General features: G+C 41.0%; 1 protein-coding gene across 1 annotated transcript; it reads left to right on the top strand.

The window, feature by feature from the left end:
- Window positions 1-1175: 1175 nt before the first annotated feature.
- LOC124622816 (gastrula zinc finger protein XlCGF49.1-like) lies at window positions 1176-27427 on the top strand. The gene is made up of 3 exons (XM_047148607.1): window positions 1176-1232; window positions 17211-17597; window positions 27056-27427. The coding sequence occupies exons 1-3, from the start codon at window positions 1176-1178 to the stop codon at window positions 27425-27427; spliced, it is 816 nt and encodes a 271-aa protein (XP_047004563.1).

Here is a 27427-nt window from a genome sequence, read left to right as displayed (position 1 = left end):
CCTGAAAGCATCAACAGCTAGGGAGTGGTTCATTGTGACTGCATGATTTACCTGGTGTTCATTAATATGGCAGGCTGTAGGATGCATCATGCTGCTAGATCAAGGATCCAACTGTGATGACGTTGCAAAGATACATTCCAGGCTGCAGTGGTTGCAGTGACGGGGTCACACTCAATGTTTGCAGATGATAATGGTCTCGGTGGAGCATGTGGGGTAACATGTAGTGCTAGCGGGCGTCAGTGTGGTGGTCTGAGATGTGGTGGTGATGATGACAATTATGATTATGGTGGTGGTAATGATGATGATGATTATGACGTTGATTATGACGACGACGACGATGATAATGACGATGATGTTGATGAGCACTTTATACTTTGGACTGGCCACAGTGTTGCAAGTCGCCTCCACAATGTGCCAATACTCCTACAAGGAAGAAATAAGAAGCGATATTGGGAAGTATTGCACACATACATTCATGCAATATTCATATACCTCTCTCATCACAAATTATATTAACAATATGAATCTGATGCTTACGTTGTGCTACACCAAAGACCACAAATGCTGCTAGCCACTTATTAACTTCATTTATACTCCAATATTGTATAACCCAATTCGGTATTTACATCTGGGACTATGTCTCTATGTCTCCCATATATCGTCTATAAGCGATACCATGGTCTCATCATGGAACAGTGGTGATGGTACGCTTAGAACAAAGTCGTCAACATGAGTGTGCTTACAGGTACTATCACCACTATCAAAGCTGAACTGACATTTCATACTTATACAGCAGTCAATGCTTCGACTGCAGCCCCACAGAACTGATCAACTTGCTTTATTTATATAAGACATCAGCATGTATATCCTGACATCATGTGTATCATCTGCTGTGCGTGTGATCACGTCATATTTTTTTCTTCTGCGTATACCTCAGGACCATGAGCTGGGCCAGACACCACACTGGCCTTGGTGCATCTGTGTGACGGTATTTCGTAGGCGTTGTTGTACATGGGCCCTATGGACATGAAACTTGTGCCACTGGCATAAGTGAGCTACGGGCCTCATGAGACGTTATCTGACAGACGGAGTGCTAGGATGCCTCCCACAATGTGTGGTCTGAATACTTATCTTGTAACCACTCAGCGAATAAATACACACCTTTTTGAAAGACCATGTCATTTATTGACAATCGAGAGTGGTTGGACATGGAAGATAAGAAGAAGAAGAAGGTTTGTGTTCTGAATCAGGAGTGTACATTAATTCACTTATTATGTTTTTCAGTATAAAGAGACGATTGTCTCAAGTAGCCATCGACCGCAGTCTCTTCCAACATCATATAGATAAGACGTCTGAAATTACATCTCCTGTTTTATGTACTGCATAGACAGTGGGGTAATGATGGAAAGAGGTGTGAATAAATAAAATACACAGTTTTAAAAGACAATACCGTTAATTGATAATCGGGCATAAAAGTGTTGGTACATTTTCTCGAAGCATATGTATAGCTGCTGATGCTGTCACCATACATTTGCTTGAGTCTCTGAACCAAAGGGCCATTGTAATCTGTAAGATTCCCTATTAATTCTTTCTTCAAGACCTTATGCAGCCATAAATCTTTTTCACGTTCTTTGACATAAATGATGATGTCTCTGTGGTCATAGGTTTGGAGCAATGTCACCACATTTTTATAGCACACTCCCTGATGTATATGATAGCACATCACCCATACAATTCCTTAAAGAGTCTTAGCACAGTGTATTGTACTAAACGGTTGGGTGAAGCAAGGATTGTAGAACACTCGTTACAACCAGTCCAGCTTTCGTGAATGTAGTAGATGCAACAACTATAAACACAAATCGTCCAAGCCCATAGTAAACTCTTGTATATCGACAACCATGTTCACTCTCCGAGGTGTTATCATGAAATGTGCTGCATATGGTGCAACACCTCTGCATTTCTAGTACACGTTGCACAGTTCCTGTGAAAAGTGAGTAGTCTATGAGGCGATCTTGTAGTAGTAAGTAATATGCTGCAATGCCAGTCGGGAAGTTTTGTGATGATTCAAATTCAATATGTACATCTCCAATGCCAGATTTCACTAACTTATTCTGCTTTGAGCAGTAGATTACTGCTACGGGTACTAATTATTTAAATTTTTTATGACCATACAACCAAATTCCTTGCCCTTATTATAAGAGGAGCGAATCCTTTATTGTGTATCAAGCAGTAGAGTGATAGTGTTATCAACCCAGTCAAGTTGTAAGTTATCACTTGGAATACATTCAGAATTTGACTACACTCTCACATTGGTTTGTTTACTGTTGAGAAATACAGTTTAACCAATTTATGGATTCCCTTCATGTCTGTTTGCGGCACTAGAATAATATATCTAAGTGTTCCTAGTTGAACAGCCGTCTTAATCGTCCATGTTTATGTGGTGTCACGGGAAGTTCTCATGAAGGAATGTTCATGGCAGTTAAGCATCATCATTCAACAGACATAAAAGTGTCAGAGACTCATCGACTGATACTGATACATGAGCTACTCTCCACACCAGTTTATCCAGTACAATTTTTTACTCCTCTTCTGGTATTTGTTGAAGATAACAATGCTTATCTCTGGCTTATTGAACTACAGTCAGTTCCTGTATGACGTTCATAACAATCCACTTATGACCCTCAAAGAAACCAGTAAACATTTTGAGAGTGTCTGTCTGTCAATCCATCTACGAACCACCCAACATTTTCTAATGCATTCAGGACTGAAGTTGTCACAGATACATATGTTTAGAGGATCGATGTGATTCCAACATTACATGTGTTGTCTAGCTTGCGACCGTTAAGTTTGTATCTTATTTCTTGACACAGAAAGGCAAACGCATTATTTGTAAGCGATGCTGCCGCTGTTCTTGGGGTGCCACCATGTTACTTTGATGTCACAGATCTCTCTTCCATGTACAGGCAACTGTTAATTATTCTTGATGATGAATAAAAATTCTTATATCATGCTTAATATTAAAACTCATCGAAGCAAAAGGTTTGTGAGAGAAATACTCCTGAATAATGATCTGGTCATCATATTGAACTGGAGCTTTTATAGTGAGTGACGTCATTGTGAGGTTTCAGTCCTATCGATTTAAAACCTAAATTCTCATGGGTTACTGCATTCTTTTTCTACTGCAGAGAAGTTTTCTGATAACTAAATACATTATATTCATATATTATGCCCATGGTGCTGCTTCAGATAAAGGCATATCGTAACTTCCTCACAGCAAAAATCCACTACATTCACCTTTTGTTTTGCGAAGTTCAACTGAATGGTTCATAGCCATAGAGGACCAAGACCCTTGTGCCAAGTTTGGCAATAAATGCTGTCTGATACTAGAAAGACTGATTTACTAAGTACTAAGTCAGTAACTCATTATCTTTTTCACAGCATGCCGCACACTCTGTATAATCTGAATGTTATTAAGCGATTTTCCTCGCCATGGTGAACATAGTTCACTCTGTGCGTGTGTTTCGTGTTAAACAGCATGCCTCCCAAAGGATGTTATTATGGTGATGACGATTATACAGGGTGTTACAAAAAGGTACGGCCAAACTTTCAGGAAACATTCCTCACACACAAATAAAGAAAAGATGTTATTTGCACATGTGTCCCGAAACGCCAATTGCAAAGTGTACTGTACTTTCTCGATTCACCCCCATGATTTCATACGGGATACTCTACCTGTGCTGCTAGAACATGTGCCTTTACAAGTACGACACAATATGTGGTTCATGCGCGATGGAGCTCCTGCACATTTCAGTGGAAGTGTTTGTACGCTTCTCAACAACAGATTCGGTGACCGATGGATTGGTAGAGGCGGACCAATTCCATGGCCTCCACGCTCTCCTGACCTCAACCCTCTTGACTTTCATTTATGGGGACATTTGAAAGCTCTTGTCTACGCAACCCCGGTACCAAATGTAGAGACTCTTCGTGCTCGTATTGTGGACGGCTGTGATGCAATACGCCATTCTCCAGGGCTGCATCAGCGTATCAGGGATTCCATGCCACGGAGGGTGGATGCATGTATCCTCGCTAACGGAGGACATTTTGAACATTTACTGTAACAAAGTGTTTGAAGTCACGCTGGTACGTTCTGTTGCTGTGTGTTTCCATTCCATGATTAATGTGATTTGAAGAGAAGTAACAGAATGAGCTCTAACAGGGAAAGTAAGCGTTTCCGGACACATGTCCACATAAAATATTTTCTTTCTTTGTGTGTGAGAAATTTTTCCTGAAAGTTTGGCCGTACCTTTTTGTAACACCCTGTATATCTAATTCATTATCTGACACATCATCAGATTGAGACCTATTTATGGGAACCAGAATTAGTAAGCAGTTTTAATATTTAGTGGAATGAAAATACAGCTTCTCTCATTTATAGGGTGTTTTTTATATACCAACAGAGTGACTGCAAATGTATATTGTCATTAATTTTGTTTTAGCTAAGGTCCAGTCAGTGTTTCAAAAGTGATCACACAACTAAGACTTGGTTATAATTTTCCACCATTTATGTTTTTCTCAGATTCTATTTCTGAACTTGGTAGCAGCAAACGTAAAGTTCACTGCGTCAGAAGTAGAGATTTCGCTTGTGATTCTACTCTTGGTAAGTGGACGATTACACTAATCTGCTTCTACCGCTTTGTCATAAATGAAGAATTGCCTTTTACTGCTATATAAATATCGTTACTGTCAGGTATTAATTTCTACACGTTACTTAGTTTGCTTTTATTTTGTTTCAGTGTCTGAAGGAGCATTTACCCCATTTGATGAATATATCAATATAAACTATCAGTGTGGTCTAACTGAAAATGTTAAACGTGGGAGAAAGTGGAAACGACACAAGCAAAATCTGAAGAAGATTACTAGGAATGACTTGCGAAATAGTGGCCACTAGGATCAGTCATAGAACGAATGGTAGTGCTAAGACGCTTCATACGAATTTTATCTGTCGTTGCCCCAGATGCTATCCCGATAAATTTGCCAACGAAGAAAGTAAAATAGCATTATATTCATTTTGTAAACTAGGGGATTATTCAAAACAGAGCACATATCTTTGGGGCTTAGTGAAAGAAACAGCCGTATTAGATCCCACCGTATTCATGGTTTGGAACATCAAAATGTTGCGTCTACCACTACAATCTTCAGATAAATGAGGAAAATGTTATTGCTTGCAGAAGTATTTTCTTGATATATACAAGGGAGGTGACGGATTGTTTAACATTCGCTGTGGAAAGAGGATTGTTTTTCATTCACAGGTAACGATGGGAAACATAACCCAGGGAGTAAGACAGATAATAGAAGTGCAGCTGCAAACACAAAATCTTTCCGGTGTACAGCACTACTATTCCAGAACAGATAATACAGACAGAAAGTGTTTTCATCCTGAGCTGTCACTTCACAAAATTTATCTCCTTTATATGAAAAACTGTCAATGAGTGGGAATAGAACCAGTAAACCGAAAAATGTATTACTACAATTTTAGTAACAAATTTAATTTGCGCTCTAAGTGTCCTAATGAAGATTCTTGTTGATTCAGTACTGTTCTAGAAATCAAAATATGTGCAGCAAATAGGACTGAAGAAATGGTGTTCTTTGCAGAGAAGGAACTTAACATTCAGAGTGCTGAGCAGCCTAGAACAGCACTCCATAGAGACAAAGAAAAAACGTCAAATATTGTTTGGACTAGTACATTTGCTCTCAAAAAGACGTTACCTTTTCTGAAGCTTACAATCTCAATTGCTTACTACAAAAGAAACATGTATATGCTCACTTTGGGAGTCCATTGCTTTAATACTGATGAAGGATTTATGCTTGTTTGGGATGGGTAAAGTAATTATAGGAAGTTTCAAGATATTGCCAGTTTTGTCAGATAATGCCTCTAACAACAAACATTAATTTTATATTCTGATGGAATTAGCGAAGAAAATACGAAAGTTTTACTCACATTAGTACATGACCCAGATTTTCCAGCAAACGTAATAAATCATAAGGTCCTGGTGTCTGATCATTGTTTCTCCCGATTGATTTTGAATTAGGAATAATTGAAGAAAAATGGTCCAACATATATACATACTAGAAGACTAGGTCCAAATTCTCAAAGCGTAAGATTATACATTTTGAGGCTATCAAAAGGATGAGAGAGGAATTCCTATTCACAGTCACCTTGTTTGATAGTACTGTTATAAGCTTCTTTTACGAACAGCATAAGCCCTTTCTTGTGCACGTTTAAACACAGACTTTTACTGATAGCTATGCGACAATTACTCTTCTATTTATTTTAGCTTCCTGTAGTTACTCCCATGCATTTGAAGCATTCTTCAATGTTCGAACTACCGCAGCAGCTACTCCAGTCAAAGAACAGACTGCAGATAGCTCTGTGACTCACTGGCGATGCAAATTAGGTATTGGCAAAACTTTCTTCTTCTTCTTCTTTCCGTTCCCACGCACTTTTAGCGATAGCCACTGCAGATTGCATGCAATTTATTTTTAACTACCCTACAGGTATCTCCTCTAGTGTACAATGAGCTTCGTTGCTTGAAATTTGTTCGAACAACAATTTTAAGTTTGGCAGGCATTGCTTTATCATCCAAAAATGACACAATACCTTGTCCTATGCCTTTGTCTTCTCTTCCATGTATTAGCCTAGTTTCATAATATTTTATCTGCAACATACCTCTCTACATTTTGTCATGTAAGTAATATTGTGCTCGTCACAGGCGATGTCTAATGTATAATGTTCCTTATTGCCATAGTGCAGACACTTTCCTGGTCCACAACAGTTGTACCCATGGGTATACAATGCCAGTGGTAGCATATTGAGAATACCACCAACATTTCACATGTGCTTCCTAGCATTCGTGTCATGGTATGAGGTTTATGTGTTTTGTTTACATTCCAGATCGTGAACGTTCACTCAGCTGTTGAATTTCGATGGAAAACTGAGCTGCTTCACGAAACCTTTACCCCCTAAACATCTTAATAACATGCTCAGCGAGCAATCTGTAGTTCAGTGCTCTTCTGTAATTTCTCTGGGCAAATGCTTCAGGCAATTTTCTTCACTTAGTTGCAGAAAAATTTAAGGAGGTGTATCCATTTAAGTGGTTACAATTATATGTGGTGTTTAATTGTGATATCCTTGTGTGAAGACGAGAGTTGCTGTTTATGAATATTCTTGAGTTTTTCGTGGAAGTCCCTGGTGTAGTAATATTCAAATGCTGTTTGAAAGAAATGCTTCAGAGCTACCTCGGCCTAGCCCTTCCACACACTTATCCTATGATAACGTGAACGTTCACTCAGCTGTTGAATTTCGATGGAAAACTGAGCTGCTTCACGAAACCTTTACTCCCTAAACATCTTAATAACATGCTCAGCGAGCAATCTGTAGTTCAGTGCTCTTCTGTAATTTCTCTGTGCAAATGCTTCAGGCAATTTTCTTCACTTAGTTGCCCCTTAAGATTTAAGTGCTTTGGTTTGTGCGTTGCGAATGTCTCATTTGATTAGTTCCATAGCTAAGACATCTAAGGCGCTGTTCTGTATTTCAAAATATACAGAAAATCACCTACATCAAAGTCTGCTTGCATGCATCCGTCAGCTTAATACAATAATATGCTGCAAAAGAAGTCAATTTTCATGTCCAAAATTGTGTCATTTTAATCGGCAATGCCTTATTCAACTATTCTCCTCACTTACTTGTGGAAGATTTCCTAACCACGTGTATGACAGCTGAATGTCAGATTTCATACACATGTGGATTTTTATTGTCCTATAAAACGTTTGACGACTAGTGCTTTCATGTGGGAGAGTGCTGACTAGTAGTTTATTCCATAGCGATCCATTACCAGCTTGAAATGTCTGTTATAAATTGACCTCCTTTGACGGTTGACAGGACATCAACTTGTCCCCATCAAGAGCAATTGTTCAAACACCTCTGCAAATTCCTTCACCAACTTCGCCTTCACAGGGAGGGCAAAGACGAATTTTGAATATGTATTTAGGGCCATTGAAATATATTTGAAACCATTATTTAATGATGATTATTGGTTCATATTTACGAGTCCGATCTTACATAAATTGTCAAAACCTCTTATTATAACATTTATATGAGGAAACGTTTCACACTCAGGCTTGTAAAGCTCGTGAAGGACTGTCTCCATAGTTTCCTGATGATCAGTCTTTCACAGATCTCTGAAATTATTGATATTGTTTCATCATTGTGTGATGTATTGCATGCGGTAGCCAATGATATGAGTAGTTATAGTCAGGATATAATTTCGTTTGGGTCATTTTAATATATACACTGCAGAGATAGCGTGTTCATTCTTCTATGGTGAGTATCATTGCGTTTATCTACTCTGTATGTGTCTTTCAAAAGAGTTTTATAATATTTATGTATTTCTTACATTTATAGCCTTTTTTCGTCCTTTTGTATCGCTAAATTTTGTATTTGTACTTGTCATACATAACATTTCAACTATGCTTTGTTCACTTTCGGTAAATACTTCTAATGACATGAAGCTTTGATGAATACTAGCTCTAACAAAGTTGGTGTTCTCTTACATTTTTTGGTCCAAAGCGGTGCTGCATTCTTGGTAAAATGTACAGAATGTCCATAAATAAAGTTGCAGGTTCAAAACGCTGTAGAAAGAGAACAACACCTTAGAACGAGGTCAAATTTGAACAGCAATTATTGACATTAGAGTAACCGTCATAGAAAAAAACTTAACCAAAATTTTCCTAACTGATGGCGCTGTAAGCATAGTAACATAAATGGGTTCACCTACAAACGACACATGAATAGCAAAACAATGACAGTGGTTTGAGTACCTCATTACACCTTCCATACTGTTCAATGTGTGACTGCTTAAGTGCTTAAGTTCGACAGTCAACATTTACGGTATTGCTAGTTAGGTAAGCCCATGCACCATGGCAAGATCAGAATACATGAGATGGGAAAAATCAGTTTTAACTCTCCCTAGGTCAAAATCAGCATAAAAAGCAAAATCACAATGTCTTTTATTTGTCCTAAAACAAAAAACCGCATACAAAGCCAAATCACCTCGCTACCTAACTGTCGTGTGACTGGTGCAAGACAAGTTCAGTTTTCAGTCCACCGTTTTCTGCAACAAGTTGAAATCAAGAAACGTCACATTTCACAACAAATCGAAGTTTTTCACGGGTCATGCTCGCGATACGTTGCACAGAGTATGCATTCAATTCAGTTACATTCGTAATTGGAGTGGTGAGCACATCTTTCAGGTAACCAACAGTCAGAAGTTATATGGGTTAAGATCAAGTGATTTGGAGGGCCAGGCTGTAGGGAAACGACAGCTTATAATCCTAGCATTTCTGAAATGCTCCTGCAGCAGCTGCTTCACTGGCTGTGCAGTATGTGAAGGAGCACCATCTTGCAAAAAAAAAAAAAAAAAAAACTGCTACTGTTGAAGGGTTGTAATGACGTTGGTGCACAAAAGAATCTACTAGCGTTTACCAGTGACGGTACAGCCCACACCACACAGTAATCTGTGGAGAAAGGAAGGGGACTGGTTGATGTTCATGCAGATTTTCCATTGTCCGCATTCCGCAATGACGGAAATGGGTTTTGTCTGTACACAGAATAATCCATGGCCTTTCATTGTCCACATCTATGCAAGCAAGGAATTTCAGAGTCAAAACCTTTTGCCGACAGGTCAGCAGGAAGCAGCTCCTGAAGCTGGGTGATATTCCATGGCTAGCAAGCAGGATGTTTCGTATGATTTTATGCACCATCGTCACAGACATCTACAAAGTTCAGGCGATTCTCCATGTATTGCATGTTTGCACACCACCGTTTCCTGCATTATTTTGCCCACATCTTCAACAGATGTAGGATCAGCTGCTCTCCTCCCTCTGTCACTTCAAAATAATTTGTCCTTACGAATTTTCTAATATTTTCTCCATATGCTTAGCAGAAATATGACCACTGCCTATTTTTCATGCCTTTGAGCGTTAAGGACGCAGTCACCATTGTTGTAAAAGGCAGTATATGAACCTTCATGGAGTAAGTCATGTTGGATGTCTCGGAAACAAATTAAAAAACAGCCATATGACGCGCACGCTTACAGCACCATCTGCTGGTCAAATTTTCGACAATTTTTTTTTGTTCCTTGGCGTTTCTCACTGCATCAGTAATATTCTGTGCAAATTTGATATCATCCTTAGCTGTGGTTCTCTTTTTAGAGTCTTTTGGAACTGGAACTTTAATTAATGACACCCTGTACTGTGGCTACCTAACACTCTAATGGTGTTGAATTCCAATCTCATATGTCAATTTATTCACGCAGCAACATCTTAGATCAATTTATATTTAAGATGTGGCCTGAAATTAATTTTCCAATCTTTCTTCACCTAATATTTTACTAATGAAATGTATTATAATGGTAATAACTTCACATTTGTTTCATATCGAGTTAACGATAGTATTCTTTCACTCTCCTGTAAAAATTAATGTTTTGACAATCGACACTGCTGTTCAACATTCTTGCTATATGGCCCATCTTTGCTGACCTCGTATGTGGTGTCTACCTTTCTATCACTGTGTTCGTCAAAGTAATTCATAGTTGTGTTTCCTTCTTCTTTTTCTTCTTCGTCTACTCTTATACAATTCCAGGATTTCTTATGCCATTCCAGACTTTCACTTGTGGTTTTAAATGTTTCTCAGACAGATTCTTCTCTTTGCAACTGTTGTAATTTTAGCAATCGTTAATTTGATCAAATAGCCTTTTGCATATCAAAAAATTTATTAATGGTCATCGATATGATGCAGTCCGCTAAACTGTTTTCGACATAACACACTACATTATAGAATGCAAAAATACATCATATCTATGGCCTTGAAGAAAATAAATGCATCCATTGGTACTGTATTGGCTTCTTGAACTCTGTCATTTAACATCTCACATTTTCTAGCTATTGCCTCGATAAGACTTCCCATTTCCTTTAATTCTGCGTTGATGGTCTCGATTTTTCTGTCAATGTATAGACAAATGCGGTTCGCACATTAGAAAACAGTGTATGACATGTGTGAATATTTTTGCCTCAGTAAATGTCTGATAGGGTACCTGTAATAGCTGGTATTTGGACTGAAATAGTGCTTCTAACTATTTCAGCCCAACCTATGCTTTTGAATATATATATTATATATATTTCAGCCCAATTACCGGATATTACAAGGAACCTATCAGACATTTAGTGAAGCAGTAACATTCCACCACCTGAGAACATAAATCCAAGCAGTATTTTCATGTTTGATGATGCCATAGCAAAAAAAAAAAAAGGAGAATGTCTTTTATTTGCACCAGATATAATCCAGGATTCTGAAGTAGCTGGTTAGGGATAATGAGAATCTTATGATTACATTCAGACGGGACAGAATGAATTTAAAACGTGTTTACTAAGCTCACATAGGAACCAACATTTTATATATATATATATATAGTGTGTGTGTTTGAAGTTGGTCCCCTCAGTATATGTTAATTGTGACAGAAAAACTTTAGTCTTCCTGAAATCAGTAGGCCTGCTAGAAAAGCACTTATATTATCAAAAAGTAGCGAACTATTTTTCTGCTTCTCCTGGTTAACAGTACCACTGCAGGACCAGTCATTTCTACAAGGCTTATGTGAGGAGGTGCTTCATCCGCTGATTGATGGTGACAACTATACAATTACATTAGTGTACAGGGAGCTTTTGTAGCTACAATTCTTTGTTTATATATCCTTACATACAGTAGGCTATATGAAAGTAGTGACGAAAGACTGTAGTTATGTGCCTACATTTAGTTCATAAATCTTCGTGTACTGATGTGCAACATGAATAGTAGAGTTGACTGAAGACTTCTTCTGATCGGTGAGGCGTTTTGGACGCCGTCTCCAATGCTTTGCTCCACATTCTCTTGTAGATTCGATAGTCACATGGTTGTCAGCTTTGTCAGTAGTCTAGAGCATATTGAGTTGCGTGACTGAAATACATGAAATTTTTAAACGCGCTTTCCTGTAAGTCAGTGCCCTCTCCCTCACAAAATATTTTAATTGTTGACGGGAATTTTTCTTCTGTGATAGCATGATCACTGAAAACAACTTACAGGGAGAGAATGTTTCTATGAAATAAAGTAGAAATATGTAGTGAGACACTACATAGACGATTCCACTTCTCTAGGAATAATACTACTTGAACGTCGCTACCTCATTGGTTTTCAGAGACCACCGCTGGATAAAACTCGTTCCCGATACCATTGCCATGATGACCTGCTTAAGGGCGCTCTTCTTTAACCTGCAACTGAGCTTAAACAGCATAATTTCCACATGAGGCAACTGCAGTTTATTACAGTTCGACATTATTTACGCTCGAAAATTCTCATATGACTGGATAATCGATTTATCGACAGCTGTTAATATATACGTGGCAGCAATATACGTAATGTTTAAAAGGAAAGACTTATGCTGGAAAATATGGTATCTATACCCGTTTTATTTTAATGTAGGACTAATTTTCTCTGCTTTTTCTCTGTGAAGTTACTAACACGCTCATTTGTTTATTAGAAGTATTACAACAAATGTTTTTGGTATCCCACCAAGGCCACTGCCAGAAGATGTGCAATGTGACAGCCGGCCGAAGTGGCCGTGCGGTTAAAGGCGCTGCAGTCTGGAGCCGCAAGACCGCTACGGTCGCAGGTTCGAATCCTGCCTCGGGCATGGATGTTTGTGATGTCCTTAGGTTAGTTAGGTTTAACTAGTTCTAAGTTCTAGGGGACTAATGACCTCAGCAGTTGAGTCCCATAGTGCTCAGAGCCATTTGAACCATTTTTTTGCAATGTGACAGTCTTATATCTTCCGCACTGTGCCTCACGCCACATTCATAACTAACTGACAGTCGCACATTGAGTATCATAGATGCCACAAAGCTGGCGCCCAAAGTGAGTACATCATGCCTACGACATGTTACTTGAACAAACCGCATTGTCTTATATGTGTAATGTTATTCAGTACACTTTTCAGCCAGATATGCAGATAATGATCATGTACTTTCTGCTATACAGAGTGAACATAATAAATCCGAGAAAGTGCAGGGACGTATTTCTGACTAGAGATGGAGGAAACAGGGTCCTATGATCATGAGTCCGGAAATGTATCAGTGCCATGGCAGATGGCGCTGACGAATGAAGGTTCTTCTGGCAGTGTGCCATGTGTTCCTTGCGTGTCGCAGACTGTGTGATCGACCCAGAATACTATAAGCAGCAGAATAGTCAATTATTCATGTCAGGAAGGAGCCAAGATGGTATTTGTGTACGGCCAAGCCGATGGAAACTGTCGTGAGACAGCATGTCAATACCAAAACAATTACCCTCACAGAGACCAACCACATTACACTTCAGTCCCTTTTTGGGCGTTTGTGTGATCATGGGTCCTTTCAGGTAGACGAACGTGCAGCAAGGGGGATCTGGAGGACCAGGTTGTACAGGACATTGACGTGAACGCTACTGCAAGCTCCAGGCAAGTTACCTGGCAACACGATGTAAGCCAAACTACGTTTATCCTCCATAACCGCTACTATCTCATCACTTGCCACGAGTGCAAGGATTATTAGTAGCGGATATACCTCTACAGGGAGAATTTTGTCTACAGTGTTTGCGCCACAGTATCGTAATGATGGGATTTCTGTCATCAGTCCTCTTTACCGACGAAACAATTTTTACCAGAATGGACATCATCAATCTGCATAATGGTCATCTGTGGGCTACAGATAATCCTCGGGTAATGACTGAGGTGTCTCATAAGCATCAGCTCAGCATTAATGTGTCAGTAGGGATTCTTGGCAATCACATAATTGAATCGATTATTATTCCAGACTGCCTCGATGGAGGAACATACCTGGACTTCCTGGAGAATACTTTGCCTGGGTCGTTTCAGAATGTGACTCTGGCAATACGACAGGTTATATGGATTCTGCATGACAGACCACTATCCAACTTCTGCATTAGGGTTCGCTGACACCTAAACAACATCATCCCCAGTCGCTGGATAGGATTCGGAAGCCCTGTAGCATGGCCTGCTGTTTCACCGGACTTATATCACCTAAATTTTTACCTCTGAGGGCGTCTCAAAATCACCTTGTATGCTGATGTGCAAGCCCTTCAACAGCGTATTCATGACACCTATGATGCTATTCGGAGAGAGGCCGCCACATGCAAAAAGAGCGGCAATTTATGATGCGACATGTAAACGTGTGCATTGCGTCCATGGAAGCCACTTTAAACATTTGTTGTGACATGGATGCGATACAGCTCTGTACTGTGTTCCTCGACGATTTGTTGTCGTTGCACACACACCGTCCATTTCGGGACACATGTTCGTAGAACCTTCTTTCCTCTTTTTCCTGTCAGGAATCCGCCACTGTTGTTTGTCGACTTTATTAATGTACACACTGTATATGTTAACTCTAGAGATATTTGAATGCACACCATTCGTTATGCGTTTCACTTCATCTTAATAGGCGGCGTATATACGCACGCCATTCTTTACGTTTACACGTTTTAGGTGGCTTATTTACACATCGTCACCCTCCATTCATTACATTATTATTCATTTTAGGCAGTATATTTGCACATTGTCGTACGCTATTCATTACGTTTTTGCTCATTTTACTTCACCTTAATAGATGTCGCATTTACACATCATATTGACGTGTTGGAGCTTGGAATGTCAATGCTCAGCTAATGTTGAAGGGTACACAAATATGCTGTCTATGTCAGGTAGCGAAGTGTGCATACTTATACAGTGTGGAAACAAACGTATCGTCACCTTAATTATCTATTAATAGGTCGTTTTTCTTATAAATATTTGCCTGTTTCCTGCGTTTTGGAGGCTGTGGTCTCCTCCATACAGAGCACTGACCTTGAATGATCCTTGTTGGATGAAAGCAAAACGAGGGTGTGGGGAAGCCTCATTTCGTTTTGCATGCAGGTCGATCTACACTCTACTCTCAATTCCTCCGTCGTCGCTCTCTGCCTGAGCCGACGATAATATGTGTCACCAGCGACTTTGAATATGACATGAAAAACTGCGTCTTCTATACTATGATGCTGGAAAGTGCTGACTGTGCTGTTCCCGTACTGACAAAGATACCGTAGTAGCGTATCCTACCCCATCAGCTCTCTTGTAATATTGTACGGCTCAATGAGACAATTAGTTAAGTACCCCTAACCAGACATTCATTCAGAAGCGTTACTAATGAGATGAGTTATGAACAGTATGTGAGTACGTCGAATTTCAGCCAAATTAAGTGGAAATCGAATCTAAACTTTTGAATTTCAAATACTTTTGAGTAGCTATGACAATATACCGTGCTGAAGTCATAACGACTTGTAGTCACACATTCCAAATATCTCGCATGCGCTCGTTTGTGTACAATTATTAGCAACCCTTTTAATGTTACGATTATCGCATACTTTTACCCTCTCCATTTTACGCCATTAATTATAATAAAATCCACATTAGCGAGATTTATGAGGATGTTTCCCACTAACTGATAAAGAAATTAACCAAGAAAGAAATTAAATCGTCTGTTTGAAAAAGGGATTTCCTTTCCTATTGCTTCTAAGTTACAACAATTTAGAGAATTGACGTCATTTGCAAGAAACAATTTTTGCACATGTAATTCAATAATTTTGGTAATCTGGCACATAAATACATTTGAGTAAAATAAGGATGAAAGATGTGCAACGTTTGTTTGTTGTAACCAGAATAACAATGATAAGCTAATAGTCTTGCAATTAATGCCATAATAATGAATAACCTGATAGCTGTATCTACATAGAAACTCTGTAAGCCACTGTTGAGTATATGACAGAGACTTCTTTGTACCATTATTAGTAGCTCCTTACAACAATTGACTTTCGTATTAAGTGAGTAGAAAGTGTCTGTACATACCTCACTACGTGACGTATTCTTTCTCATCTGTATGCGTGATATACGATGCCAAATTATTGCACAGTCTTAGCACCAGCGCTCTACACCTAATAATCAGGTTACATATGACCGACGTTGACTTTATTCCAAAGGTTAGCACTTAAATGAACGTCTCTGTTGTGCTTTCATATGGCATGTTCGGTCCTTAACGATCCTGAATGGGCGTATCTAAGTTCATTTTATATGTGCTCTTACGTCTGCATGTTGGTTTCTGCCATCTTTGGAGTAGGATTTCAGGATTAATTACGACAGTACCTTGTATGCTTTCTACTTCACAGATCTAACAGATTTTCTCAGAATGTCCTCATCAAACTAGTCATCCATTCGCCTTCCACGCTGATGACTTTACAAGTGCATACCATATTATATTTCTACGTCGTATTATTCATACATATTTAAATTGTGTGGCAGATTCCTGAGGTTTACAAATAATTTGGCAAATGGACACTAGCCAAATCCTTGACTTTACGATGCTATGTGTGTTGAATTTAATCAAAGTAAAAGGTTCATTCAAGGAGATCCGTCATTATACATAGCTAACAGAAATACTGCCTAGTCTTTATTTTCCTACAGTTGTCTGGCGAAATTGCTTTGATGCAAACGGTAGTATAATCGGAGACTGATGTTTTAAGAAAGAAAACATGGCCGTTTCGCTACGAAAATATGTGATCTAGTGCGCAACTGGATTTTACTTGTGCTACACATGCACCTGAGAGCTACGTGTGCCTTTACATATGTAGTGACTATTTTTTGAAATGTGATGTGAAGCTAGAGGCTATTGAGAACTGTTTGAAAATGACTAATGGTTGAAATTAGCTTACTGTATGGACCATAAAAATATTCAGGCTATTTGAACCATGTTACCTTTTTAAGTATCAATGTCATTTATTTTGAGGACGTGGTTTCTCAAAGTTTGTAATTATCTGAAAATGGTTAATTAAGAAACACCGTGAGCTGCTGAGAAATAATCCTTTATTGTGCAAACTGCGCAGCACATAGGAAGATGGAACGTGAATGTAGACTGGAAACTAGGGTAGTGAATTTTATTTCATCTGAAAATCTTGATGGCTCAAAAATGAGAAGACCCTCAACTAATAACCCTGTTTTTACTGCTTTCGACCTGACGTTGTTTAATATGAATCTTCTGCCTGCCAACAGCTTCACTCGCGTACTCATACAGGAGAGAAGCCACACATGTGCGCAGAGTGCGGGAAGCGGTTCAGCCAACGTCGGAACTACCGCTACCACCTGTCGCTACACTCCGGTTCGAGAGAGTTCGAGGCATCGTGTCCGGTGTGTGCCAAAGTGTTCAGCGACCGGGGCTACCTGAGCTCCCACATGAAGATCCACCGCGACCAGCGCGAGTACGCCTGTACCGAGTGCGGGAGGCGGTTCAACCAGCGCGTCGCCTACAACACGCACGTGCGTACACACACCGGAGACCGGGCGCACCGCTGCACCGTCTGCGGCCAGACCTTCTACCGCAAGGCGCTGCTCAGTCAGCACATGGAGAACCACACCGAAGAGCAGCCTCCCGCCTGGCTGGTACACACATCACTTTCTTCTGTTAATGCTTTAAGGTATACTTCGACTCTCTCTCTCTCTCTGTCTCTCTCTCCTCTCTCTCTCTCTCTCTCTCTCTCTCTCTCTCTCTCTCTCTGTGTGTGTGTGTGTGTGTGTGTGTGTGTGTGTGTGTGTATGTGTATGTGTCTATTCTTCTCTCACACAGACATACAAACACACACATTACCTCATCTGAAACGCAATAACCGCAATTTGTGTGAATTTTCACCAACGAGATCAAAAAATAAGGGACGGAATAGATATATAATAGAGTTTTGTTGCCATTGCGTACACTTAGGGAAATGTAAACTTATTTATTGTGTACAAACAATTCTGTGAGTGAGAGACAGCAAACATTGAATATGACTATCTACTGCAGAAGATAAACAGAGCCAATCGTTGCAACAACGCACAAAACATTGAAAGACGTTAGGAAAAAGTGGAAACAGTCGTCGACGTTGAAGCATATCAACAGTGCCACTACATGAAGGGGAAGGAGCGCATTTCTATTGAATGAACTTCTAAGCGATGAAATCCACTGATTTACCAACCAAAAATAACAAAGATAGGTAATTGCTTTGACGGTGTTCATTCACCAAAGTTACTGGATATTGTGAAACAAATAATCCTCATACCCCAAACAAGCATTGGGTGAACTACTATAAGAGTGAAAAGTGCTTGTTTCCTGCAAAATAACAGATGAATTACAAGAAACTGCATTTAACAATATTTACAAACATTTGGGTAAGAATCGACAGCTCCAAAAACATACTGACCAATTTATTTGTTAGTAACAGAGGAGACTCATTTGCAACGACAGCTTCGTAGCCAACTCCACAGACTTAACACGCGCTAGTTTGGGTTTAGAAAGTCAAGCCGGCCGGGGAGGCCGAGCGGTTCTAGGCGCTACAGTCTGGATCTGAGCGACCGCTACGGTCGCAGGTTCGAATCCTGCCTCGGACATGGATGTGTGTGCTGTACTTAGTTAGGTTTAAGTAGTTCTAAGTTCTAGGGGACTGATGATCTCAGAAATTCTCATAGTGCTCCGAGCCATTTGAACCATTTAGAAAGTCAAAGTCTAGCAATGAAAACAACAGAAATCAGAAAAGCGGTAAATATAGCAAATGTAATGTGATGCGCGCAGACACCCACAAACTGATTGGGAAAATTCACCAAGGATACTAAAAGATTTCAATGCGTGATACATCTTTTTGGATCAATCAAGGCAATCACTCCAGAAGATACGGCGGAGACTGCACAGGTTATAATACCACAGCCATGAACACTAGCTATTGGTCATAGTCTCAGCAGAAATGAGAGCGCAGGACACTGCACAACAGAGCCAATGAACCATGGTGTTAAGGAAACGTTATGTACGAGTATGAAGCTGAAACGAAACGGGGCGATAATTCGACGAGGAAACGGGAAAAGAAATAGGAATTGTATCACTAGATACTTACGAGTTCACATGGACCAATGATTGACTTTAAGCGACCACATCTGAATGTTAAGAAACACAATTATTCTGAAACTAAAAAATAACAGTAGGTGCAAGTGAAAAAGGAGGACTCACGGAATCGTACCAAGATTCGTGTTGTGTGTAACACAAAGGGCCGCATCCACATGTGGCAAAAAAACATTTTGCATGCAAGATGGTTCCATTTATTGAGATTACGAACAACAAATACGGATATCCGGTGACGACAATAAACGGGTCAACAGAAACATCCGATCTCACGCGTCGGCTTTGACCCGTGACGTAAGGGTGTTGTGGTGTGTGACGTCATTACGGCGCGGAGTTTGGTTTGTGAGTGTGGCGTGTTTGTAGATGTTGCCTCGTTGACGTTACCTTAGTAGGAGTTTTAGGGCCTGTAATATATAGTTTACCTTTTTACTGTACTTTTTGTTTTAACGTCGTCTATGAGGCTTTTATCAGTTTGCCATTAGATTGTTCAATCTTTATGGTCTACATGTTTTGTCGCTACTCGTTATGTCTAATGAATCAATATTGTTTTTTTTTATTTGTTTCTTTTTTTTATCTTTTGATTGACCTACACATTGATCTGTAGCGTAGCCCTGAATACGAGGTTAGGTTGGGAGTTTTTTTTTGGCGGGGGGGGGGGGGGTCAGGGGGGGGCGCAGCCCCCCCCCTGCCTGGCCTTGAGTACCACTTGTTTATTATTATCTTTGTTTGCTATCAATGTTAGCAGATTGTTCTTGTGAAACCTTTGTGTGTGTTGTTTTTCTATGTGTTTTCGTCTTTGTGATACGTATGCAACGTTTCTATATCCGCCATATTGGAATTGTCGTTTCCGCTATATTTGTGACGTCATGGGTCAAAGCCGACGGGTTAGATCGGACGCTTCCGTATTTCCCAATAAACATACTAGAAAGAGTAGTAAAAGTTGAATCCTACACAATCTGGCGACAGTAAACGACGCTGAGTTCATAATGTCACTAATCTCAATTAATAAGTGGCACTGTAAACTCTTTGAATCACAGTAAACATCGCAGTCAGCAAAGTGGCATCTTTTGGGTCACACATCTGATGTTCGACGCAGGCTGAACTTATGAAGCGTCTTCGAAACATTTCATGGGAACCACGTTCAGTGAAGCAACGACTGTACAATTTAAGAAACAAAGTTAATGACGTAATTGAACATTATATAAGATCTAATAACATTGCGCAGAAAAAGGACAGGAATGGGAAGTTTAAGGAATCTTTTGAGGTTTCCTTACTTAGCACTCAATGGTGGTGGATTTATGCTTCTATTTAGTAATGTTCCTAACTCCTAATCTTTTTTAAAGGAATATATCATATCTACAATTAATACAATATTCCGGGTTATTATGACGTGGTCGGAAGAATTTTACATTAAAGCTCAACATTTCGTCCCCATGAGCGAGGTGCATCTCATGGAAGATAGTAGCTTCCTTGAGTGTCCAATTCACACTGTGACTCGCTACTGACCGCAACGAAATTCCATTAACGTGTTCTGCCGAGCAGTAGCATGACGTCATATACTTCGAACACCCGAGCGCAATCGGCGGTTGTCGGTTAACATTATCCGCTGTTACGGATATCGTGGAAGACTAGTACACATCTCCTTCAGCACTGGGATCCAGATGTCATTCACTTTCGGGCCCCCCTCATTTCTCTTGATATTTCTGTGGTGTATAAAAATCTCTATGGCCTCTGCATAGCCTTTTATGGTATCTGCTTGTAGCTGCCAGTACTTGACACCTATTAAAATGAATGTGATGGTCTCTTGACTGCATGATATTTTCCGCAACAGCTGATCTGTTAATCTCCTCCCTTCTACAATTGCGCTTGCGCTCTTTTATTCGCCGTTTCACAGTTCTTTTTGTAGAACCCACATACACTTCTCCATAACTATACGAAATCCGATAACTTCCTGTGTGATCACCAAAAATTGGCCAAGGATGCTCGCAGATCGTTGCACAAAGCAGAAATTAACAGGATTTTATGTATTTGTTTGGAAGTGCACGTGGGTGCTACAGAGAGGATCGGTCAAAAAATGATTAGAAGAGCGCAAGCGCAATTGTAGAAGCTGGGAGACTGACAGGTGAGCGGTTGCCGAACATGCTCTGCAGCCAGGAAGCCACCGCATTCATTCTGATAGGACTCAAGTACTAGCAGACACAAGCGGATATGTAAGACTGTACAAAGAGGCCTTAGAGATTGTCAGATACCCCAGGAACTTCAGTGAAAAGGAGGAGGTCGTGAAACTGAATGACATCTGTGTCCCAGTGCTGAAGATGATGTGTACAGGTCTTACACCATGGGGTGATTCCAACAGCGGATGAAAGTAGCCGATAACGACCGATTGCGTGCTGGTATTCAAATCACGTGTCGTCACGCCACTGCGCAGGAGCAAGCGTCAAAGGAATTTTGCCTCAGTCAGTATCGATCGATGGTGTGGACACTCAAAGAAGCTAGGATCCGCCTTGAAAATGTCCTCCGCAGATGAGGACGAAACGTTGAGTTTTACTGTGAAATCCATCCGACCACGGCATAATAGTCCGGAATATTTGATTAACCGTGACATTTGCGGCCGTAATGTTTCCTTTTTTTTTTTTTACAGTTCACCCATTTTATTTTGAAAATTCGTTTTATAATGCAAGCAGGCCTAGCACCGATGGTCATAAATTATAAAATTGAAACGTACTGTACATGACCGAAGTTCGCAAGAAAGTATTAGGAACAATAACAAAACAGAGCAAAAATACAGTTTAGAGACTGATGAGAAAGCGCTATTGTACCCATTCCTCCACTCTAATACAAATGTGTCAACTACTTCGGTGATCCGTGTGCGAGGTTTGTGTACATAACAAGAAATGTAAATCTAATTAAAATTTTAGAAAAAATGTATATCTCTTTACAGTTGGAGTGATTGTCATTTCCTCCGTATAATGTGCCACAATTCAGCAGATCCCACTGTTGTGTAAGAAGTTTGACTTAAAGTGCAGCGTCGATAGGTACCGAGAGTTATCTGTTTAAACGCCTTCATAGGGTTGTTGTAGAAATTTTACAAATATCGAGAATACGTATTTATGAAACTATCACAGATAAATTAGTTCATTGATGATGCGACTCCAGTGAGAAAAAGCACTGAGACCAGCCACCCTTCCATCGAATGGCAGATTTATCATCCCTAGACTATCATCTTAGGATTTCTTTCTGTCATTTGTCGCTTTTTCATTTGTTACAACGAGGAAAGTGAGACTACTGGTGGTTCAAATCAAATGGCTCGGAGCACTATGGGACTTAACATCTGAGGTCATCAGTCCTCTAGAACTTAGAACTGCTTAAACCTAACAAACCTGCCCGAGGCAGGATTCGAACCTGCTACCGTAGCAGTCGAGCGGTTCCAGACTGAAGCGCCTAGAACCGCTCGGCCACAACTGCCGCAACTGCTGCCGGACGCGAAGTATTTTTAACCAGCCGCTGTATCTGAATCCACATCGCTTCTTCTTTTCAACACATGTTACCAGTTTCGACACCAAATGATATCATATTCAGGTTGTCTGACCATGCTGGGCTTGTTACTGCCACCGGAGGTACGGAATCCAATTAATTTCGGCTCCCTGCGTATGATGCTGTTTATTGCACACGAAAACTGTTGTGAATGGGAGGTTATGCTTGGGGTCTGAAGATGACACCATTTGGTGTCGAAAATGGTAGCATGTTTTAAAAAGAATAAACGCTGTGGATTGAAATACAGCCGCTGGTTTTCTTATCATTATTCAAATACTTTGATCAGACCCTGTCTGCAGCATCTGTTTCAAATAAACAAGTTGTAACAAGATATGTTTGCTGCAATCTTTATGTTTAGGCCTCAGACAGGTTACGATATAATAAACTTATCACTCAAGGAGAGTGCGGCTCGTTGTAGTTATTTCTTCCTCGTTGCCATAGGTTAGAGTTAAATTTAGCTAACCAAAACCGCTGTAGCTTCTTTCAGTAAATGTTGCCTGGAAGAGTTTCTGTAAGAAGAGGAACTTGTTCAGTGCTCGGTTTAAGGACAGCTCTAACTGACTACTTCTTCGTACGGTAGCATACACTGTCCGATCAAAAGTATCCGATCACCCGCATGCAATACGAAATGGGCCACTAGCTATTGCAAAAGGACGCTGAGAGTACTGCGGTGTCGGCACAGAAGTATTAACAGCAGAATGGGTCCATCAGAATAGCTCAGTGACTTCGAACGTGGACTGGTCATTCGATGTCACCTAAGAAACAAATCCATCAGGGACATTTCTACCTTTCTGGTCTACTGAAAGCGACTTTCGGCGATGTAATTGTGAAGTTGAACCGTGAAGGAACAGAGAATGCTAAAGCAAAACCAGGCAGATCACATGTACTGGTCACAGGGACCGTCGAGTACTGCAGAGGGTGGTTGTAAATAATCACATGAAATCAACGGTGGAATTCATTTGTGAGTTCTAAAGCTATAGTATCAGTCCGGCTAGCACAGTGGCGGAGCGTAGAGGGTAAAAAAGAATGGGTACGATGGTCGAATAGCTTCCTATCATCCATACGTTTCTGTAGACAGTTCTAAGCGACGTTTGTGGTGGAGTAAAGAGCGATAGCACTGGACAGTGGATGACAAGAAACGAACAATTTGAAGTGATAGATCACGCTATATCCTGTGGCAATTTTATGGGAGGGTTTGGATTTGGTGAATGCCTGGAGAGCGTTATCTGCCCATCATATGTTGTGTCCACAGTTAGTGTATGGACACTTATTGGTGGTTATTGTGTGCTCCCCCTATTGCGCTTAAGAAAGCGCTTTATTCTGAAGAACCTGAACACATTTTAAAGCATTGTGTTGGTGGGCCGGTTGATTTGGTGGAGAGGACCAAACAGCGAAGTCATCGGTCCCATCGGATGATGGAAGGATCGGGAAGGAAATCGGCTGCGCCCTTGCAAAGGACCATCTCGGCATTTGCCTGAAGCGATTTGGGGAAAACAGGGAAAACCTGAATCAGGATGGCTGGAAACTGGTTTGAACCGCCATCCTCCCGAATGTGAGTCCACTGTGCCAACCACTTCGCGACCTCGCTCTGTCAGCCTTGTGTACTGGAGCAATTCGAAGACGATGATTGTATCACCATGACAATACACCATGGCACTGTGCAGCATCTATCACACAATGATATGTGGACAGTTCTGAAATGGAGTGTCCTGTCCAGCTTCCCGATCTGAACCCAAAGGCATACGTCTTGAGATAAGTTAGGACGTCAACTTCACCATAGACTTCCTCCAACTCCCAACTCACCCCACCCCTCCACGACATCCAGCCTCTCCTGGGTGAGGCTCTTGAGAGAGAATCGTATGGTGTTTCATCAGACACATTCAGGTACCTCACTGAAAGAGTCCTAAATAGAACGCAAACGGTCGTAAAGGCAAACGGTGGACACACGGCATATTAATGTCCTGATACTTTTAATTAGGTAGTTTGTACAGGATATTTAGGCCTAATATTGGTTTTAGGCAGTTCCCCCTCAACGGTTTCTCTCTAAGAGAATTTTCATGATCACAAACAACAAATTTCAAGCACTATTAGCTACTGATGAATGATTATCTATTTACAACATCTTCAGATCAAGCATCACAATTAATCTTCGTCTGCTATTAAATGGTTCAAATGGCTCTGAGCACCATGGGACTTAACTTCTGAGGTCATCAGTCCCCTAGAACCTTGAACTACTTAAACCTAACAAACCTAAGGACGTCACACACATCTATGCCCAAGGCAGGATTCGAACCTGCGACCGTAGCGGACGCGCGGTTCCACACTGTAGCACCTACAACCGCTCGGCCGCTCCAACCGGCCCGTCTGCTATTACAGTCGGGTTTTACCTTTACCATTAGACATCCTTTACATACATATTGCTCTATCTAAGTATGTAGAGTAGCTCCACGTGCAGAAATGAAACTCGATTGTAATGGGTGACGAGAGGGTTATCAGTGACACTCGATGATGATCTCTAGATGGAAATCGTTTGCTAATAATGACCTAAGTCGAAACAAGGCCCCGGGAGTAGACAAATTACATTAGAACTACTGACAGCCTTGGGAGAGCCAGGCCTAACAAAACTCTCCCATCCAGTGAGCAAGATGTATGAGACAGGCGAAATACCCTCAGTCTTCAAGAAGAATATAATAATTCCAATCACAAAGAAAGCAGGTGTTGACAGATGTGAAAATCACCGAACTATCAGCTTAATAAGCCACGGCTGCATAATACTACCACGAATTCTTTACAGACGAATGGAAAAACTGGTAGAACCCGACATCGGGGAAGATCAGTTTGGATTCCGTAGAAATGTTCGAACACGTGAGGCAATACTGACCCAATGACTTATCTTAGAAAATAGATTAAGGAATGGCAAACCTACGTTTCTAGCATTTGCACACTTAGAGAAATCTTTTGACAATGTTGACTGGAATACTCTCCTTCAAATTCTGAAGGAGGCAGTGGTAAAATACAGGGAGCGAAAGGCCATTTACAATTTGTACAGAAACCAGACGGCAGTTATAAGAGTCGAGGGGCATGAAAGGGAAGCAGTGGTTGGGAAGGGAGTGAGACAGGGTTGAATATTGAGCAAGAAGTAAAGGAAACAAAAGAAAAATTCAGAGTAGGAATTAAAATCCATGGAGAAGAAATAAAAACTTTGAGGTTCGCCGATGACATTGTAATTCTATCAGAGACAGGAAAGGACCTGGAAGAGCAGCTGAATGGAATGGACTGTGTCTTGAAAGGAGGATATAAGATGAACATCAACAAAAGCCAAACGAGGATAATCGAATGTATTCGAATTAAACTGGGTGATGCTGCGGGAATTAGATTAGGAAATGAGACGCTTAAAGTAGTACATGAGTTTTGCTATTAGGGAAGTAGAGAGGATATAAAATGTAGACTGACAATGGCAAGGAAAGCGTTTCTGGAGAAGAGAAATTTGTTAACATCGAGTATAGATTTAAGTGTCAGGAAGTCGTCTGTGAATGTATTTGTATGGAGTGTAGCCATGTACGGAAGCGAAACATGGATAATAAATAGTTTAGACAAGAAGAGAATAGAAGCTTTCGAAATGTGGTGCTACAGAAGAATGCTGAAGATTAGGTGGGTAGATCACATAACTAATAAGGAAGTATTGAATAGAATTGGAGAGAAGAGAAATTTGCGGCACAACTTGACTAGAAAAAGGGATCGGTTGGTAGGGAATATTCTGAGGCATCAAGGGATCACAGATTAGAAGAGGGCAGCGTGGAGGGTAAAAAGCGTAGAGGGAGACCAAGAGATGAATGCACTAAACAGCCGGCTGGTGTGTGGCCGAGCGGTTCTAGGCGCTACAGTATGGAACCGCGCTACCGCTGCGGTCGGAGGTTCGAATCCTGCCTCCGGCATTGATGTGTGTGATGTCCTTAGGTTAGTTAGGTTTAAGTAGTTCTAAGTTCTAGGTGACTGATGACCTCAGATGTGAAGTCCCATAGTGCTCAGAGCCATTTTAACCATTTTTGAATACACTAAACAGATTCAGAAAGATGTAGGTTGCAGTAGGTACTGCGAGATGAAGAAGCTTGCACAGGATAGAGTAGCATGGAGAGCTACATCAGACCAGTCTCTGGACTGAAGACCACAACACCTACAACAACAATAATGAACTATTTGTCACTAGCTTTTAGTCTTGAAAGTATGAGTTTTTCAAATACGAGCTAGTGGCGACTAGCTGCAGAAAGCCTGCATCTGTTCTTCACAGCAGTCCTTCATCACAATATCTCGTGAAACACATAGGCATTGTAGAGAGCGTATAAGCGAACAAAGAGTAGCAGTGCCGTTTGGTCAATACCAAACATTACGTGACACGCTGCGCGCGCTACACGGCTGTCCCTTAACGCGACTTGTTTTTCAGGAGAGCGGCAAGCGTTCGCCGGAGCGCAGCCACTTGCCGGTACACGAGAGGTCGCCTGCGGGCCTGCCGCCGTACGTCTGCGCGCACTGCGGCTGCAGCTTCGCGCAGAGGCACCAGCTGCGCTCCCACGTCGCCTGCCACGCGGGCGCCGTCGCAGTGGACGGCGGCCGCCTGTCTGAGGAGCCACCTCCGTCGCGCAGCTCCAGCGTCATCATCAGCACGCCGCCGCCTGTGATCCTCAACCCCACGGTCTCCAGCGCGGCGTCGCGCCTACCTCCGCCTCTGCCGCGGCTGCCGCCACAGCCAGCACCGTCGCTGTCGCTACCGTCCCAGAACGTCAGCGTCGGCGTATCAGAGTTCGATGCCACGTAA

The sequence above is a fragment of the Schistocerca americana genome, chromosome 7 (assembly GCF_021461395.2).
Source record: "Schistocerca americana isolate TAMUIC-IGC-003095 chromosome 7, iqSchAmer2.1, whole genome shotgun sequence".
Classification (NCBI taxonomy): domain Eukaryota; kingdom Metazoa; phylum Arthropoda; class Insecta; order Orthoptera; family Acrididae; genus Schistocerca; species Schistocerca americana.
The sequence above is the reverse complement of the archived record's forward strand: the minus strand, read 5'-3'. Positions and strand labels throughout refer to the sequence as shown.